The 20085-nt window shown below is 38.8% G+C and overlaps 1 protein-coding gene across 14 annotated transcripts in view; it reads right to left on the reverse strand.

The window, feature by feature from the left end:
- Positions 1–20085, reverse strand: part of DLGAP1 (DLG associated protein 1) — a gene marked incomplete at its 5' end in the record, with an annotated part of 591758 nt that overhangs the window by 188534 nt on the left and 383139 nt on the right. Inside the window, one exon of one of the 14 annotated variants that reach the window (XM_081149675.1) lies at positions 15880–16006. The exons of 12 other annotated variants lie outside the window; for them this stretch is intronic. In XM_081149675.1, coding sequence (XP_081005801.1) covers positions 15880–15930 — 51 coding nt within the window. Of the gene's footprint in view, positions 1–15879; positions 16007–20085 lie in introns of those variants that run through there. One more of the 14 variants, XM_081149665.1, reaches the window with a different exon arrangement.

A 20085-nucleotide genomic window follows, 5' to 3' on the forward strand; every position in this document is an offset into this window, starting at 1 on the left:
GAGCTGACCTATGAGGCACTGTGCAATAGTCCAAGGCTCTTTCAACCTGGGGTGAGGAAGATTAGTGCACTTGGGGGAATCTCCAGAGGTCTGTGTGTAAGAGACAGTGGGTCAGTAAAGGTTCTCAGAGCAAAACAGAAAAGAACTGGGTCACATGATTGTGGGGGGTGGCAAGTGTGAAATCCGTGGGGCAGGCTGGTAGGTGGAAAACGCAGGCAAAAGCTGAAGTTGACATTCTTGAGGCAGAATTTCTTCTGCTCAGGGAAGCCTAAGCTTTGCTCTTAGGTCTTTTAACTGATTGGAAGAGGCCCACCCACATTATCTAGGGTAATCTCCTTTATTTAGAGTCACCTACAGTAAAACCAGGATATAATGGACTAATTGGGAGATGGGGTGTCCATTAAAGCTGAAAGTCCGTTATATAATAAAGTAGGTTTTCCGAATGTGTATATTAATAAATTGACAAATTAGTTGGTTTACCTGTTTTTACCTATGTAAACACATTGAATAATTGAAATTAAGTATGTATGAAAAGTTCAATTTCACAGAAAAGTTTTTTATATGTATTACTGTAATTTTAAATTTATACTAAATATGTCTAGTAAATGTGTGCATTCACCAGTCACTGAGAGTAAACAAATGCACATGGCTGGGGTGTGGCTTAGCATGTGTAGGAACATCTGAGGAACTCTTTAAACTGCTGCAGAGAGTCACACCACACAACAACAGAACCAATTATTGTGAGTGATGTGGTGTGATCATGTACTAATAATTTGCTGAACATTGATTACGAGTGGTGACTCTTGGATTTAAATGTGTAGACTATAGTGGTAGATATGCATTATTTATTTATGTCAGCAAAATTACTACTGTTTTTTCCAACACATGGCCTATTCGCTAAATTTTGTCAAAAATAACAGTGAATTAATAACTAAAGAACCCTGTTACTTTAATTATAAACAAATCTTGGTTAAAAGCATTTAAAAATTAACAGTGTGTTAATTTTCACATATGACATGCGGACCAGAAATTTTGCCAGTTAAATCCAAAGTCTGTTAAATTGAGGTCTGCAAAATTGAGGGTTTACTGTATCTTATATGAATCAAATACATCACTAATAAATTATCAAGTGACTAAACGTCTACAACAAGCAAGCAACTCAAATGCCTACTTAGGTTGTCTAAATCTCAGAACAAGTTATAAACTACTTTATCTTCATTCTATTTCTATTTGAAGTATTTAGAAAATTTAGAATTACATAGTTAACAATATGGCTCTACTTATTACTCAGAAAAAGCTGGTACTAGCTACCAAATGGGGTAATGGGGAAGGGGGAAGTGAAATCCTACACTTTTCTCATACAGCAAACACAGAAAATGTGAACACTTCCTCTGTGTGCGAGTCACAGTGCCAGGCATTGCAGGCCATACAAATATGGGTCCCAAGTGTGCCCAGTTACTGTGCTTTACAACTGCTGAGAATGCCGAGTCACATTTGTTTAGAAACCACACAATAGGATATTTCTTAACAACTGAAAGACCCCGATCAATGTGATTAAAATTGATGAATTGTTATAAAAAATTGCATTGAAAAGAGAACAACTACCATTTTAATATTTCCTTACCTCAAACAGGTTAGTTATATTTTACTAGCTTTTATTACTCTGTATTTAAGTCCTGTGCTTGTGATATGAAAATAATTTTGTTGGGCTAAAATATGAGGAAAACTCAGTGTTTTTACCCATTCACCCTTCCTCTCTCTCTCTCTCTCTCTCTCTCTCTCTCTCTCTGTCTCTCTCTCTCTCTCTCTGTCTCTCTCTCACGCTCTCTCTCTCTCTCCCCTCCTCATTGCTTTAATTCCATGGTTCCATCCCAATCTACATCATTTTGAAATAATAAATTAGATGTCATCAACTAATAATGTACTACTGGTTAAATTTTTTTTTCTTTTTTTCCAAACTACCATGGAAATTGGAGAGAGAAAAACATGTTTAGTGCTTTCATTACTGCACATGACTTGATAATCTGGGCAATTTTGCTTTTCTCAATGATAAAGTTTGTCTACTATTTTAAAATTGTTGGTATTTTTGAAAGTTTTGTTTATAAAGATAATACATTTGTATAAAGTATAAGATTAATAATGTCCATTGTTGATAAAATTAATGTGTTCACACTCGAGTTGAAAGTCACATACAAATAGAGTTGAAAGGAGTCATAAGAAGGAATATACATAAATATTACCTATGTCTGAATGCTTCATTTTTATAAAAAGAGATAAGCACCCTACGTTACTGAGGAGGGAGAGCTAATTCATGAGAGTGAAGGTTTAAACATAAAAGGAAAAGAAGAAAATAGCATATGTTTGGATTGTTACATCACAGCACCACAACTGGAAAGAAGGTGGAAACAGATCTTGAAGCCTAGACCACACGCGAGTCGCCCCCAACAAAACCCCTGTGCGTCTTATTAACACACTTTCCCACAGGCAGCAGCTGGACCTAATGAGAGGTGACATCTTGCCTTTGTGGCAGGAACTGATTTAGTTTCCCCTCACCCTGCTTCTGCCAGCCCCAGGGCCCTGGGGCCTGCCCCACTGTTTCTCATCAGTTTTTATCACCTCCACCCCATGCCAAGGGGCGCTCAGAATGATCCAAGCTGGCCAAAGGAAAACAGACTCCCTGCTCTTGGGCCATGAAAAGCAGTTACAGAGTCTAAGGAAAGAGAAGCACAGCGTGGAAAGCAGCGTGCCGTGGGAGGGCCACTCGCGCTGCCTCTGAGGGGGGCCGAGGCGGGTGCAAGGAGGGGCAGCGGGCGCCTCCTCCCGTCGCAGCGCCGCAGGTCGGGGGCCTGGGAGCAGGGCCGGTGCGCGCCCAGGACGGAGGGGCCCGGCAGGTATTCGAGCCACGCAGCAGAGGGGCGAAGGCGACAGTTCTTTCTCGGTGGGCAAACGCCATTCCCCTGCCACCTGGGTGACAGCATTCAGGGTCGGGAGAATGCCAGGCGAGGGAAGAAACGGAATCGAATGCCGGTACCTTTTATGAGCACTCAGAGGAAACTTCCGAAAGAGCTGAGGACAAACACCGACGGCGATGACATACACATTGGCCCTTCCGGGGACCTGGTTTCCTCTTTCATAGTAGCCAGTAAATGCAATTTCCTCCCAAAGGGTGTTTTTTAAATAAATTAAATCAGTATTATTCTAAGACAGGTGTAGTTTTCTGGGCAGGAAAGTGACGCATTGGGTTTCACTTCCTCCTGGCGTAGTCTCCTTTGGCATCAGCAATGCTACCAAGATCGAAACGGGCTTCAGTATTTCATGCCTTAACTGACTGTAGCTCTCTTGTGGATCGACTCAGTTTGAAATTTTGGGTGACAGTATATTTTCAGCTCAACCTATCTGAATTCTTATCCTAGACTCCGTGGAACCGCATGACAGCAAGTTTAAGGCTACTATTAACCACTTATTTTTGGCAGGTTGGCATACACATTATTAAAAAGTTGTTAAAGTCAGGCGAAATATATTCAAAATTATCTTTATATTTATTTTTGTAACCACAGTGCCTGCCACATAGCAGGCATTCAAAAAACAGTTGACAAAAGAACTGTGGGGGAAAGTACATAATTAGAAGGGTGAAAGAAGAAAAAAAACTCTCCATGTGCAATTGTTAAAAACTCTGTCCAACCATGTTTAGGTTTCCATTAAATTAATTACAGTCACTAAAAAGTAGATCTCAGTTGGGATGTCTTTATATATATCATATATATCATATATTTAATGACTGTGATTGGTTTCAGAGCTCTATGTTAGAAAGGAGAATAATTTACATGAAGTCCTCATAACATAAAACTTGCCTTCCTTACATAATATGAATGTGGCATTAGAATTCTGCTTCTTTCTCCAAAGGATATTTTTTTAAAGCACCCGCAAATGTTATCCCATCTATTTTTAAGCTGAGTGCTGCTGGATAAACAGCCGAATCGTCTAAACCCAATGGGAAAATTCAAAGCTTAAATAAGCTGTTTTATCTCATTGAAAATAATTGGTGCCGACTGACACAGAACATATGGGTTTTTGCATTCAGTTACATGTACATTTTCTTAACTTTGACAACAAAATTCTAGCCCAAGCTGGGGAAAAAAAAAAGGAAAACCAAAATATAGACTTTAATAATAAAGACTCTACTTTCTAATTCTCCTACCCAACATTCATTAATCTCCAGCTACAACTTCTTCCTTAGGCTTTCCTTGACAGTGATGGAGTAGTCTCTGCGCACTGAGATCCTGTAAAGACAACACAGATTCTCCAAACAGACCTATACTGGCTGGAGAGTTTCGATCTCTCACAGATATCATCCTTTTTAAAATAAAAAATGGGTTTAGGGTTTTCCCACAGATTTTATTTTTTAATAAAAGTTATATATGTTAATTATGAAAAAAAAATACAAACAGTACACAATGGTATAGTTAAAAGTAAAAGTCCTCTGCTGCCCAGCATCCCCATTCTGGCTTCCTAAAGGTAACCACCACTGTTGTTTTAACATTTTCCTTCTGATACTTTATGCATATATTCATGTGCAAAAATATGTGTATATACGTGTGTATATGCATATCCATGTATAAGAACATTTTCTTTTTTAAGAAGCTGGTATTCTACCATGAATACTGTTCAGCACTGGGTGCTTTTACCTTGGTATAGGCTGGTCTTTGCATGTCAGTACATAGAGATCCACCTCCTTTTTAACAGCTATGAAATGCTTTATTATCTGGGAGTGTTCATTCAGTTAGCAAATGTATAACGCTCATCTTCCATGTGTCAGGCACACTTTCAGACACTGAAAATGCAGAACTGAACAAACAAAATCCCTACTTTCATGAAGACCACATTCTACGTTTTAGCAGCACATATGGAGGGACTAGCATATTACCAACACACACAGAGGAACATTTTTTAGTATCTTTTACAAAGAATGCCGCAATGAATCGCTTAGCAAGTAAATCTTTATACCACTTTATCAGTTGAATAAATTGCAGATTATTATTTTTATATATTAAGCCTTTCAATGTTTTCTTTATATCATCAACTTCTTGAGAAGTAAATTGTAAATTTTTCATTGTTAATTGAATTAGTGTAACAACAGAATTTTTTCATTGAGGCACTCAATCTTTTGTAAATCTACATACTCAAGTACCTTACATTAAAATTGTATCTGAATTGAATCCTCCTAAACTAGCCTATGATAATTTTCCAAAGGTAATCAGGTCAGATGCCTCACTTTCCCTCTACTTATATTGACCACGTGTGCTAGAAACTGATGATTTAAATATTTCATGACACCCAAATGCCTCCTAGACACAATTTTATTTTATTTTTATTATTTTTAAATCCTTACCCGAGGATATTTTTTCCATTGCTTTTCAGAGAGAGTGGAAGGGAGAGAGAGGAGAGAGAGAGAGAAACATCGATGTGAAAGAGACTCATCGATTGGTTTTCTCCCACACGTGCCCTGTCCTTGGCTGAGGATCAAGCCTGCGACCGAGGTACGTGCCCTTGCCCGGAATCGAACCCAGAATCCTTCAGTCCGCAGGCCAACACTCTAATCATTGAGCCAAATTGGCTAGGGCCCAGACACAATTTTTTTAATCTCCTTTTGGTTTCTGCATAACATGAGAATAAAAGGAAAGATGTTTTGTAAACCAAAACAAAACAACTAAATGTACTTCTCTTTTCATATAAAATTCAAGAGAATTATGCCTTCTACAAAATTGGGCAGAAAAATCAATTGTTGCTTAAGTAATTTTTGTTCAGAAAGCCAACCCCAAAAAAATTCTAGATAGGGGCAATCTCTCATGAATTTCTTTTTCCTCTGTGCCCCATATATTTATTATAATTAAAATCAGGTCAAAATTTACATGTAGTAGCACCTTGGATGGAACAGTAGAAGAAATTCCAGTTGCCAGATTGATGGATGTACAAAGAAGAAACTTAGTTTTACCCCCTCTACCTTGGCGATGGGAGGGCATTAAGATGCCCCCTTCAGCCTCCTCCTACCACACAATGGCCTACCCACCCCCAGAATGTATTCCCTTTGTTCCAGACTTCTTCTAGTGTTGTCGGGGACATCTGACGGATTTGGGTAAAAGCTAGGAAGCCACCTAAGTTTCTTTCTGATTTAAGAATTATGTCTCACTAAAAAAATGTTCCCTCTGGACATTCTGACACAAAACAGTTTGTTTTGCTTTGTTCTGGATGTTGTCCAAATCTAGCTCAGGAAAAAAGAAAATAATCCCTTTTTGTCAAGTAGGATATTATGAGGGGCACTTAATTTAATGCTTTTCTGTTAATTCAGAAATTTTTACTCTGCACAAACAATTGCAAACTTGAGTGGGAAGTTAAGTGCCCGCTCGCCCAGCTGCAGTGAGGCGGATGTGAATTGCAAAGCCAGCATTGTTACTGCTAAGTCTGAATATGTGAAGAACCCAAATCATGTCACTTTGACTCTTTTACCAAAAAGGTAAAGAAAGTAGAAAAAGAGACCAAAGAAATCTTTTTCAAATGAAATATATCTGCATAATTACTGTTGGTGGGTAGTTCACAATGTCATAGGGAAAACATAACTGAGTATGAAGGGCCCATATGTGTTCATGTGCGAGAGAGAGAATACTAAAGAATTCCAGTCATTAGGATAATGGAGTGTGCAAAGGTTTTACATCAGGACATGATCATTTATTATCCTGAATAAGACATTTTTACCTCATTACAGTTTTTACTGGAAAAGATTGGCATGGCCTAGGTTCATAATATAAAATGCAAGACATGTGACACATACCTAATTTTACAGGCCAACGCCACTTTCACGTCTCTACTGCTATGTTTCATTCGCAGATTCCTTGAGTGAAACAAATAATGGCATAGGCTTGACACAAAGTGTAAGTTCCTGAAGACTGGGTTCTGTTATGGTTCTTCCTCCCTACACAGAAGCCACTTTCGTTTTTGTCCTTTGCATCTCCATACAAGGAGATCAAAATAGTTTTGCAAATTGTTGAAAATTATTCCTGTCGATTAATCATGCTTTTATTTGAAGTTCAGTGGATAGATAGTTACAATACGATAAAGCTGAAAGCGTACAGGTCCAAGAGAAAGATTTGATTTCTAGCTGAATTCTGCCCCTTATCAGCCATACAAACTGTATTTTACATTCTGGGTGCCCGTTTCTTCATTTGTAAATGAGGGGTTGATATTTACCAAAGCATGATGTGAACAGATGCTCATGTGAGGAAAAAGAATTGAATTTGATAAACTCAGTGATATACTCAGACACCCGGAATCTTTAGATACTAGTGCGGATGGCAACTCTCTCAGGGAGCAGAGCAATATAGAGAGAGCATCTTCCAGTCTCTGACATCTTGGAACCCTCTGCCACACAGCAGTTCTAGGATGAGTGATCCACAAAATGTGCTTGGAGTCCCTGGGTGGGATGACAATTCTAGGATTCTGCCACAATCTGGTGATAGACACATCAGATGCCACGTTTCTTCCCTGCCACTGGCGAAGGAAAACCCAGGACTAAAGGTTTCCATGCTTACTTCTGGGTCGATGAACAAATCAGGTATAACTCAGGTGATGTAATAAAAGATTTGGTGAGTTTTATTTTGTTTTATCTATTTGGTTTGATACGCTCCTTGGAACTGGGAATATAGGCATGAATGAGACAGTCTCTGCCAAACGAATGACATCATCCCTTCTCTCAAGTGGCTTACAGACTGCTGGGTGAGACAGATTGGTAAACAATTGGTTTTAAAATAATGTGATAAGTGTTATATTAGTAGTATGTGCCAGTTGTTAGAGTAAATATTTTTTTCAGGTTAGCTCTATATTTGTTTCATTAAGTCACGTCATTATGGAAATGTTGGTCTTTTAGAATGCAGAAGGGCTTAAATGATCAGTTTCTGAAATTTCTATTTATTTCATGTGATGTGATATTTCAGGTGATTGTAGATTTTTCTCATTTGTCAACAGGAAGCAAAAATTTCACAATTGACTCCCTTGCTCTTAAAAACATGCCAATTAAATTGACATACCAGGCACTGTGTTAAGGCACTGGATGCAAAGCCAGCCCAGCAGAGCCTCACTCTGCTTGGATGGACTTTGTGGGCCTCTTGAACAGCTGGTTAGGGAGTCAGTAGTTACACTTAGGTCTTTGACCCAAACTAACTTCTTAGAAAAATGAACGGAACACATACAGCTCGCAGCTGAAGAGAGCCTTTGAATCAATTAGCTCTGCAGTGTCCCCCATCTGCCCCTGGAGTCTCACATCCACTACCCCAGAAGCTCCCACTCAAGTTCCCATCTGCAATGGTTGGTTCTATGTGGCCACCTAGTTAGGCTAGAGTACTCCGTTATTTAATCAAACACTAATCTAGGTGTCACTGTAAGGGAATTTTGTACACTTGGTCAAATATCTACAATTACAGTAAACTCTCAATTTTGCAGACCATGATTTAAAGGACTTCAGATTTAATGGACAAAATTTCTGATCTGCATGTCAGATGTGAAAATTAACACCCTGTTAATTTTAAAATGCTTTTAACCAAGATTTGTTTATAATTAAGTTAACAGGGATTTTTTTGTTATTAATTCACTGTTATTTTTAACAAATTGTAGCAAATAGTCCATATGTTGGAAAAAACACTGTAGTAATTTCTCCGACATAAATATTACACATCAACCACTATAGTTTACATATTTAAATCCAAGAGTCACCGCTCCTAGATAATGTTCGGCGAGTGATTAGCATGTGATCGTACCACATCCCTCAAAGTAGTTGGTTCTGTGTTGCTTGGCGTGACTTTCTGCAGCAGTTTTAACTCATGCAGGCCTGATGTTCCTATGTGTGCTAAGCCACACCCCAGCCGTGTGCATTTGTTTACTCATGGTGACTGGTGAATGCACGCATTTACTAGACCTATTCAGTATAAATTTAAAATTACTGTAATACATATAGAAAACTTTTCTGTGAAATTAAACTTTTCATACATACTTAATTTTAATCACACAAATGGGTCTACATAGATAAAAACAGGTAAACTAGTTTGTCAATTATTTAACATATGCATGCGGAAAACCTACTTTATTATATAACAGATTTTTGGCTTTAATGGACACACCCTTGCCCTAATTAGTCTGTTATATTGAGGTTTTCCTGTAATTTTATTCCAAATGTGAATGTGATGTTTTACTACTGCTCTTACTGTTTATTTTTGTAATAAAATTATAATTGTATCATTCATTTATAAATATTGCATTGAGCATGACAAATGTCTTTTTTTAAGGAAAAAATATGAACCTTGGACAATTTTCCCTCAAAATGTGCAATATAATAGGTAAAAGCCAACCTGTGATTTTATTATACTTGAAAATAAACTGGTGTTCATTTAACATAGTATTTTGTTATTCTTCTTTTGTAAACTGCCTTGGTTAAAAAAAAAAAAGTGTCATGAAAGAAATGCCAAACTAGACCTGGGAGTGAAGAAAAGTTGTTCTTAAATTCTAGCTCAGATATTGAGTTGCAGTTTGAACTAAACAATAAATGATAAAGGAATTAATCCCTGTTTCATGCATGAAGCAGTTGTTCCTTTTATTTTTTCTTGCTTTTGAATTATAGAAGGACTACTTTTCTTTAGACACTGACCTAGGATTCATGAACTTTATTATTTTCTTTATCCCATGAAAACTCTGCCCACAGGATTTGATCAATGAATTAATTCATCCATTCATCCATTCACTTTTATTGACAGCTTCCCATATGCCAAATGTTGTGGGAGCAGAAGATATAAGTATCAATAGACTCATATTTGCCCTTAGGGGCCTTTCTGTCTATTGGAGGGAAGGTGAGATCAGTGGAGGGAAGGAAGTAAAACACACTCAAGTGTGGTTGTAATCAACTGTGGAAATTGCTAGAAAACGCATACTAGACAGTGCAGTTAGCATGGAAGTTGGTCCAAGGAGGTCATACCTAACCTGATACTTGAATGATGGCCATACTTTGCTAGCTGGGCCCAGGGCAAGAGGGTGTTACAGGAGAGGAAAGTGTATATATAGAGACATGGCCATGTGAAATGGCACAGTGCACTCTGTAGGAAATACAAATTAAGTACAATGCATGGAGAGTTCAAAAGAAACAAACTTCACCTCAGACCGAGGTCTCTCTGGGTCCTGCTAGAAGTAGATGAAGTTGAAGGCACTCAGTCTCCTGCTAATAGTCTTGACCAGATCTAAAGTGCAATAGGTCTTTTTCAGAATTCCTTTCCTTGGATTGTCTTCTTTAATCAGTAATATGACACTGAAAGCAACAGAAATGGCTGCTTTTGTTTCTGGGACACTGGTCATCTTTTCTAAATCTACATTTCCTTCCTTTCTCAGCAAGCCTGGTTGCTGAGGGAAATTCTCCAAACTAGCCTTTTTTCTTAACTGGTTCCTCTTTCCTGAACAGGGCATTTGCCATCTACTCAGCCACCCTCCACTGTCATGTCCCACCCTTAACAGCCATATATCATCTCCCTTCTCCACAAGATCTCACTTCTGTTTACATCTAAAATCCCCACACATGGCTTCACCCTTCCACCTTCTCCTTCTGCACTTCCTCTCATACATGGCACTGGCACTGTGATACCTCCAACCATGTCTTCAGGTGAACATTTAATACGGGCTTCTCTGTCCCACATCAGCCTTTATCACATCCCCTTTCTTATATTATCAGCTCATCCAGAGTCATCTTTCATTTCCCAAAATATCACCACAGTATTAGTTTCCTGCAGTATCAAATTATCAAACTTAGTGGCTTAAAACAACTCACATTTATTCTCTCACAATTCTGGAGGCCAGAAGTCCAACATTGGTTCACTGAGCTAAAAAGCAAGGTTTCAGGAGGGCTGAGCTCCCTCTGGAAGCTCTAGGGGAGAATCCGTTTCCTTGCCTTTTCCACCTCTAGAGAAGCATTGCTTCCCTTCCTGGCTCAAGGTCCTTTCCTTCATCTTCAAAACGAGCAGCACAGCCTCTTCAAACCTCTCTGCCTCCCTTTTATAAAGAAACTTGTGATGACATTTAGTGCCTGCCCAGATAATCCAGGATAATGTCCCCATCCCAAGATTGTTAACTTAGTCATACCTGCAAAGACACATTTGCAATATAAGGTAACACTGACTGTGTCCTGGATTAGGATGTGGCCATATTCCGAGCCATTTTCCACACACCACAACCACCAACAGTACTTTATGGTTAATTAGATACCTACTGTGTGCCAAGCATCATTTTATGAGGTAGGCGCCATTATTATCTCTGTTTTACAGGTGAAGAAATGGAGGCAGAGAAAAGTTAGTTGACTTGGTCAAGGCCACATAGATAGAGAAATGGTAGAAACAGGATTCAAACTGATGTCTATTAACTCAAAAGCCCCTGCTCCTCACACAATGCTCTATTGTCTCACATTTTGAGGCTGTGGGCAAAGTGTGCTGGTTTGGATCACAAGGACCCTGAAGACTATGACAGTCAACACAAAATTGTACATTTCCCTTCTCTAGCTGTACTTCCAGATATTTGTCCCACAAAGAGTACTGCTAATTAAGTGCTTGGGTGGTAACAAGTAGCAATTTGCTTTCCCCATGAAAGACCAGTGGAAGCCCCCTAAGTAGTCTCACATCAGACTATGGCTGACGAACATTAAGGGCTCACTGAGTTCAGGCAAAAGCACTGTGGAAAGAGTAATCATAGAGCAGGACCAGGAAGAAATTGTGTTGAAAAGGACAATGGAAATGAAACACAAATGTGAGGCCCAACTACTTTCACTGTGGAGAGGGGAAAAAAAGCAGAAAACTCCTGGAGGCACAGGGGCTGTATGAGAAAGCTTGAGAATAAAGAATAGAGTACAAAGAAAGGTACTTTCAAATGAACAATAAGGGAAAAGTACACTCAGGGCAGACCACTGGAGGTCAAAAAGCAAATGAATAGGTAGGCAGTGACAAGTCAAGGATTTTTCTTTTTTACAATCCACTATTCATTTGGAAGATCAAAATTTTCTCATTCTTAGGGGGCAGTGGGCCATGTGGAGAACAGAAAGAGATGGCCCTTGGAATGAAGCAGACCAAAGGGCACATTTCTTAATAACCGTGTCACTTCTGGCAACTTGAGCCTCAGTTGTCTCATTTATAAAATGGGAATAAGAACAAGATGAAAGAACTTATGTGAGCCACTTTATTGCAGTACTTTGCAGGAATAAGTAACAAAGAACCATTACATTCCATTTCTGCAACATCATCAAAACAAACAAACAAAAAAAGCTTGTTAGGGAGTCCAAGTATCTATTCATGTGCTCATGTAGAATTTGCTTCGTGCTCAATCATTGCTACTAACTGCAAATAAGAGACTGGGCATGTTCCTCCAAGGACCTGATAGGTTAGTGAAGTAGGTAGTCCTATATAAAACAGAAGAAGCATGATAAAGAAATAATGGATGCGATGAGAACATATTGGGAGGGGGTAGTGAACTCAACCTGGCCATCGAGGGCTTCCTGGAGGAAGTGCTATCTCAGAGGAGACTAGAAGGTGGTAAAGGGGTTAAACAAGGAAAAGAATTTGGGATAGATGGATATAAGAGACAAAGGAGAAAGCAGCTCATGCAAAGGCCCAGGGCAGGAGAACATGGCACTTTGAGAAAGTTAAAAGCCAAGCATGGCTAAAACGAAGATTGGACAGAGGCAGTGTTAGGAAATGAGGCTGTGAAGGAAAAGGTCTCCACCTTTGTCATACCCTGTAAGACGTGTTAAGGAGTTTGGACTCGATACCATGGGTAAGGAGGAATCATTGAAAGATTTATATGCAGTAGATTTAGGAATTTTATCTATATTTTAGAAACATTATTTGGGCTACCGTACACAGAATGGACTGGAGTAAGGGAAAACTAGAGGTAGGAAGACCTCTTGGATGTATTTAGAAAAATCAAGGTGAGAAACCAGAGAGATTTAAATAGGATAGTGGCAGAGGGAATGGAGAGAAGTGAATAGAAATAAAATATATAAAACTTGGTGATTTTCCACTCATTTATTCATTTATCCAACCAATATTTCTGAGTTTACCTTGGAAATGTGAGGGTGAGGTAGAGGGGGAAAAAAAATCAAGGTTTTCTCATGTTTCTGGGTTAAAAAAAAGGGGGGTAGGCAATGTTGCTATCCACAGAGGTGGGAAACACAGGATAAGGAGCCTTGTGGGGAAGATACTAAGCCCAGTTTTAGACATGATAGGGTTTTTTTGTTTGTTTTAAATATATCTTTATTGATTTCAGAGAGAAGAAGGGAGAGGGAGAGATAGAAACATCAATGATGAGAGAGTCCCGGATCGGCTGCCTCCTGCACGCCCCCCTGGGGATTGAACCTGAAACCCGGGCATGTGCCCTGACTGGGAATCGAACCTCAATCTCCTGGATCCAAGGTCGATGCTCAACCGCTGAGCCACGCCCGGCTGGGCTACATATGATAGGTTTTGAGTAGTGACTTTGTTTTTATAATGCCGATATCCTTGCATTCTCCAGCCTGTGAGCTTAAATGAGGTAACATAACACTAATAATGAAGCCTGGTGCTATTTTGGTCTTCTTTCATCTTAGTTCCTCTTCTACCTAATTGATTGTATCCAAGCACGGTCTTCACATGGATTTGGGAACAAATCTGTTTGCTGCCTTCTGCTCAGCCCTCCTTGCCATAATGCCAAGAACGTCTTACGATGGTGGGCCATCTGCAACAATGCCGCTGTCCCAGTTACCACTGGCCGCAGTTGATGGCTGCTCTGTGGTCTTGTGTGTGCGTGTGTGCGTGTGTGTGTGTATATGTGTGTGAAGGAAAGGTGGTGGTGCTGCTTCCTCTAGGTTTTCTGCATTAATTAACACTGAGAGTTAACATGTGTGTCTGTAAATAACACATGCCTTGCATTTGGCAACTTTGCATCTCATCTTGAGCGTGAGTGGGTTGGCTGCTGTACACAACAGAATCATGAGAGGGAAGCTGGTCAGACAGCCTTGCAGATTTACAACATCATCAGGTTGGTTTTAGGTAGCAGTAATGGACAAAATGTCCTGCTGGCATAACATCTTTCCTATTGTACAAATGACAGGAAATAGAAGAAAACAACTTGGTGATTACAAAAATTTGTTTTCTAGTTAGTTTCTTCCAGCTTTCAAATGGACGCAGTGCAATCCATAGGTTCTGGACCAGTGATACGGGGGAGAAGGGAAATGGAAAAAATATTAGAATGAAAGGAGAAATAGAGGGCATGGGGCAGCCAAGGATGGTCTGGAGCAAAGGGGTGTGAGAGGGAAAGGAGGGAAAGAGAAAAAGAAAATGAATACAAGTTCAAAACAATCCACCACATTTGAACTTCCAACAGAGTTCTATAAACAGAATAGCCATGAAGCTGAACATATTTTAAAGCCTTGAAGTAAGAATAGGTAACATATGTCTGTCTTGGTGTTCTTAAAAATGAAGTGTGATAGACCAAAACGACACACTCCTACTTCTCATAGGTTTACTGGACGAGAGGTGTTTCAAGAGAAGTGGCTCAAACTTGTAGGTGGAGCACGTATGACATTTAAGTGGAACTAAGTCATTAGTGGCAGCTAAATACTTGTGCTCAAACATCCTGTTTATACTGCCAAGACATTGTGAACAACTGAAATCAGTGACGGTAATAAAAGTTCTTTCATTCTGATTAAAGTCTGTTTGTGATGTTTAAAAATTTCCATAAAACAAAAATATCAGGTGTCCACAGCCCATTTCCCACTCGGGAAAACAGAATAGGAAGATTAGACAGTAGGAGTAGAAGAAACATTTTCTTTCCATTTCTCCAAAATTTCCCACAGTTTGGCTGTTTTTGAATAGAGCTTCTGAAATACCTTTTGAGGTCACCTACTTTGAGAGAATAGAGTCTCTAATTTTCAGGTGACACGGCAGTGAGCCCAGAGAACATAAATCTTAATCATATTTTTCATTTTTGTCATTCTTATAGTAAAGATTATAATTTCCTCCCCTTCTTGCTAAGCTTTTGCTAGTTTCAGGGATTTGTGCTCCAATCTGACTGAAATAAAACTCCCTGTGTTAAAGACTGAAAAACAGTATCACAAAAAACATAGCCAAAGTAGCAATGTAAGTCTCAGAGAGGTCTCGTGGTTTTTAATTCCATGAACTTCAGTGAACAAACAAGTAAATTTTCCACATGAACCGAAAAGATTACAGCCATGGCAAATAAGAAAGTAATTTATATTACTGATATGCCAAAATTTATATTACTGATACGCTGCTATTTTAAAGATAAAATCTTACAAAACAAAGACCACCTAAAGTAGAGCTGGAATAATTTTAGCAGCTGAAAATACTACCTCCTCTGGAACAACATGTACTTAGAAATGAAATGACTCAGAAACCAACACGAATTATGTATTCTGCTTTCTTTAGAGCACATTCAACATCAATTTATAATATATCATACTAAATGCTAAACATATTCAATGAGCAGTGCTTAAATTAATTTGTCTATCTTTGCTGCATCTAAATATTCTGCTGTTTAGCTAAATTCACTTTGCTTTACAGATGATAAAAATTATTATACGGATGACATTCTTACTAAAAAGCTGGATTTCTCCCTCAGCCCCTCTAGGACCATAAGCAACCTAATAAAAGGAATCGGGGGTACTCTTCATAAAATAGTTCATCCCAAATTCACAGACACAGTGAAACATGAAATTAACTGCAGCATGTTAAAAGAAGAATTATGGATTAGCACAGAAATCAAACACAAAGAGACTATTTTCTTTCCCATAGCCCAGAATTGCCATTAGCTTACCTTATTAGCTGAAATGCCAAACAGAATGTCTTTATGGAAAATTAAGTTCATGATTCATCTCAGCTTTGATTTGGTGTAGCGCAGCTGAGAGCATTTAGCTTCTCTCTATGATTTGCCGATGCAAAGTGGGTGAGCAAGGCAGTAAACACAGAACTTGGGAGGTGGGGAGTGGTTGGCCATGGCTCATAGTGCTAGACTTGCAACTTTACATTTCATTCATATAAAGACACCTAATGAAATCAAGTCTTATCACTGAAGAATATCACTTAAGTGAATACTTAGTGCCGATTTTTAAGCCCATGCAGTTTTGCATAGCATTTACAGGAACAGTGTCCTTTATGCTCACTATCCCAGCAAAATTACATTGTTATTTTTCATTATCTCGGTGGATTCTTAGGCTATTGATTCACATATAAGGGGTAATGTATATTCTGCCAAGGAGAAATCCACATGGGTAAGCAATCTCGGCAACTTTTTAAAAAATTCTTTTTTAAAGAATACCTGTGATTGTCTGACTAGTGATAGAAGGACAGACGCATTTTACAATTTTGAGGGTAAGTGTACGGGCACATAAATTGGATACAACATTCAGATAACTAATAAAGAGAGAGACTTTAGGGCTCCAGGAGTAAAATAGTAAATAGCAATAGATATCTGTCCTCTGGACATCACATTCTCTTGTAGAAAAAAATAAGTCATATTCTTTAATAATTCATTAATTTTCTTCAAATGAATTAAACATGTTTTAGAGTTATTTTTTTTCTAAACACTTTTTCTTTCTTAACAAATGACTTCCATCTTGTTTACTTAAAGTGTGTCTCATTTCCAGATGGGCAAGGAGCTGTTGCAGCTTCCTCTCCCAGGTGTTTCAGTTCATAGAATTGGAGCAGGCAGCATTTGTTAAAATCCAGCCTTACCAAGTAAAATGTGCAATCGCAACAAGACCAATCCTAGGTTATCAATAGACAAGGACAATGTGACCGAGCAAAGCAATTTTAGCTAAAGACTTAAACCTTTCTTGTCTTTGTCACAATGTAAAACTAGACCCCAAAACTCTCCTCTCCTGAATTAATAAGACTATGGCTGCCTCTAATGAAAAATAATAAAGAAAAAGTAATAATTAGTTGATTTGCCTTAAAGTGATAAACACAGAGTTACAATATGACTCAGCAATTCTACTCTTAGGTATATATCCCTGAGACATGAAAACATGTATCCACACAATAATTTATAAACAAATGTTCATAGCACCATTTTCATAATAGCTAAAAAGTAGGAAAAAACCCTTAAATTTCTTTCAGTTGATGAATGGATTAAGAAATGTGTTCTATCCATACAATGGAATATTATTTGACATTAAAAATAAGCTAAGTAATAATATATTTCTACTATGAATGAATCTTGACAGAGTGCTGTTTGAAAAAGCCCATCACAAAAGATCACATATTGTATGATTCCATTTATATGAAATGTCCAGAATAAGTAAAATCTATGGAGACAGTAAGTAGATTAGTGGTTGCCCTGGGCTTGAAGTAGGAGCACTGGGAAGTGAACATTTCTTATTGGAGTGATGAGAATTTTCTTACCTCAGATTGATGTTTGCACAACTCTGAATGTACTAAAACCATTGAATAGTATACTTTAAATAAGTATACTTTATATAAGTAAATTTTATGGTTTGCAAATTATATCTCAATAAATATGTTATAAAATTATTAATTTGTTAAAGAAACATTGTTATGTAATGTTTGTAATGATAAGAATCAGTTATACATTATATATTCTGTTGGAGGTAGCTAAGGAGAGGCAGAAAAGAGTAGGAATAATCCCAGATGTGGGAAATCCTTGAGGACTCATCAGTGGCAGACCTACCTAAAGGACCACCTGTGCTGGTGTTGAATCATGGCTAATTTTCAAGAAGACAAAACTCCAAAACCAGAGGGGAAGAAGGAGAGGAAAAGAGGAGGAGGGGAAAGAAAGGGAGAGGCTGAAGAAGAGAAGGGGAAAGAAAGAAGGGGAGTGAGAGGAAGGGGAGACTTGTTTTTGATTAGATGACATGAAAAGGCAGATGGAAAGTGGGAAACTGGGGTCACAGACCTTAGTTCTGATGATAGAATATCAAAGGGTTGCGATGAGAATAAAAAAAGAATGCTTTTAAAGAGACCAAAAAAATTGTACAAGGACAGTTTTGAAGTGTCCAAAGGAAAGGAATTGGTTTCAAACACGAGAGATGAATTCACAACCAAAAAAGAATGCAGGTAAATGACGAGCATCCACCAGAATTTCACCAAAGGGCTAAAGCATGAAATAAAATGAAGTGTGTGAATTTTAAAAAAGGAATTAAAAAAACCAAGGACAGTGGAAAAAAAAAAGGGGGCCATTTTAAAAGATATGAATTAGAACAAACAGAAGAACAGGGACAACCCCAAGGCTTGGTCCAGATGGTGTAGTGTGAACAGCCGATGATGAAGGGGAGGAAGGGCAGCAGCAGGCCGAGCGGTGCAGAGGAGGGAGGGGAGCGGGAAACAGCAGACTCTCAAGCTTTACCCTTTGCTTTATCAAACAAAACGATCTTCACATCGGAAAAGGGTGGCAGAGAAAGCATGCTGAATAGAATTCACACCCCAGGCAATCCTCTTACATGCAGATGACTCGTACATTTATATTTTACTCCAGATCTCTGATATGAGCTTCAGGTACTTGACGACTTCACTGAGGTAGCTCAGAGCACTCCATACCCAGCACCTTCAAGTCAGACTCATTTCCTCCTCTCTTTCCCTCCACCTGCCTCCTCACTGTACCTGTCCTAGTGTTTCTACTTCAGCGAATGGAAACATCATCTTTTAAACAAGTCAGAAACGTAGGTACCACTCTGGACACTTCCTTCACCTTCCGCATCACCCAGTCCCGTAGGTTTGTAACCTCTGGAACTGTCCACTTGCTTCAATGTCACTGCCACCACCCTTGTCCATTTTCTTTCACCTGGGATACTATACTTATCTTCTATTTGGTTCTCCTTCCATTTCGCCTATCTTTTGACTTTATCTAAAGGGATATTTTCAGAAGGCAAAGTGGATATCAGCTTTCCCCATTCCTACCCTCCTACGTTCGCAAACAAGGATATAAAGATTCAAAATGTTATTCCACTTCTGGGAATATATCTGAAGAAATCCAAAACACTAATTCAAAAGAATATATGCACTCTTATGTTCATTACAGTGTTATTTACAATAGCTAAGATTTGGAAGCAGCCCAAGTACCTGGCAGTAGATGAGTGGATAAAAAAGCTGTGGTACATTTACGCAATGGAATGCTTCTCGGCCATAAAAAAATTAAAAGGACATTTTACCTATTGCGAGAGCACGGATGGACCTGGAGGGTATTATGCTAAGTGAAATAAGCCAGGCAGAGAGACACATGGCACATGAATTCACTTATATGTGGAATCTAATGAACAAGCTAAACTAACAAACCAAATAGAAACAGATTCATAGAGAGAACAGGTTGACGGCTGTCCGAGGGGAGCGGGGTGGGGGGCCGGGTGAAAAACGTACAGGGATTAAGCTAAAAACCCCCAAACGCACAGAACAGACAACAGTATGGTGATTACCAGAGGGAAAGGAGGGCAGGGGAGATCGAAGAGGGAAAGGGGGACAAATGATGACAGAAGGAGACATGAGTTTGGGTGGTGAACACACAATACAATATACAGATGATGTGTTATAGAATTGAAAACCTGAAACCTATATAATTTTATTAACCAATGTCAGCTCAATAAATTCAATAAAAATTTATAAAAAGATTCAAAATGCGAACATAACCTCCAGGGTCCTGAATGCTATAGGTCTGAAAATATTCCCAGACTCATCTGGCACCACCCTGGTGACTTAGCCATATTAGATTCATTTCCTGCTCTTTTGTTTCTTCCTGCCTTTTCATGATTCCCTAGGCTGACTGTCTCATTTACACTAGCCCTTCCTTCAAACCTAATCCATGCCATTACTTCCTAGGGTCTGCTTCTCTGAACTTTTAAAATAAATGTGTTATTACAGCATCATAATCTCCTTTGCATGTATTGGACAAAGTGGTCATGGGATAGACTTGTATTTATGAGCAGAAGGTGCATGGGCCACTTCACTCTTGACATCTTTGAAGAGACTTGCTTGGGTTGAGTCTCTTAGTTAAACTCACAATGAAGAGACCCTG

Source organism: Miniopterus schreibersii, assembly GCF_964146895.1.
Source record: "Miniopterus schreibersii genome assembly, chromosome: 10".
Classification (NCBI taxonomy): Eukaryota; Metazoa; Chordata; class Mammalia; order Chiroptera; family Miniopteridae; genus Miniopterus; species Miniopterus schreibersii.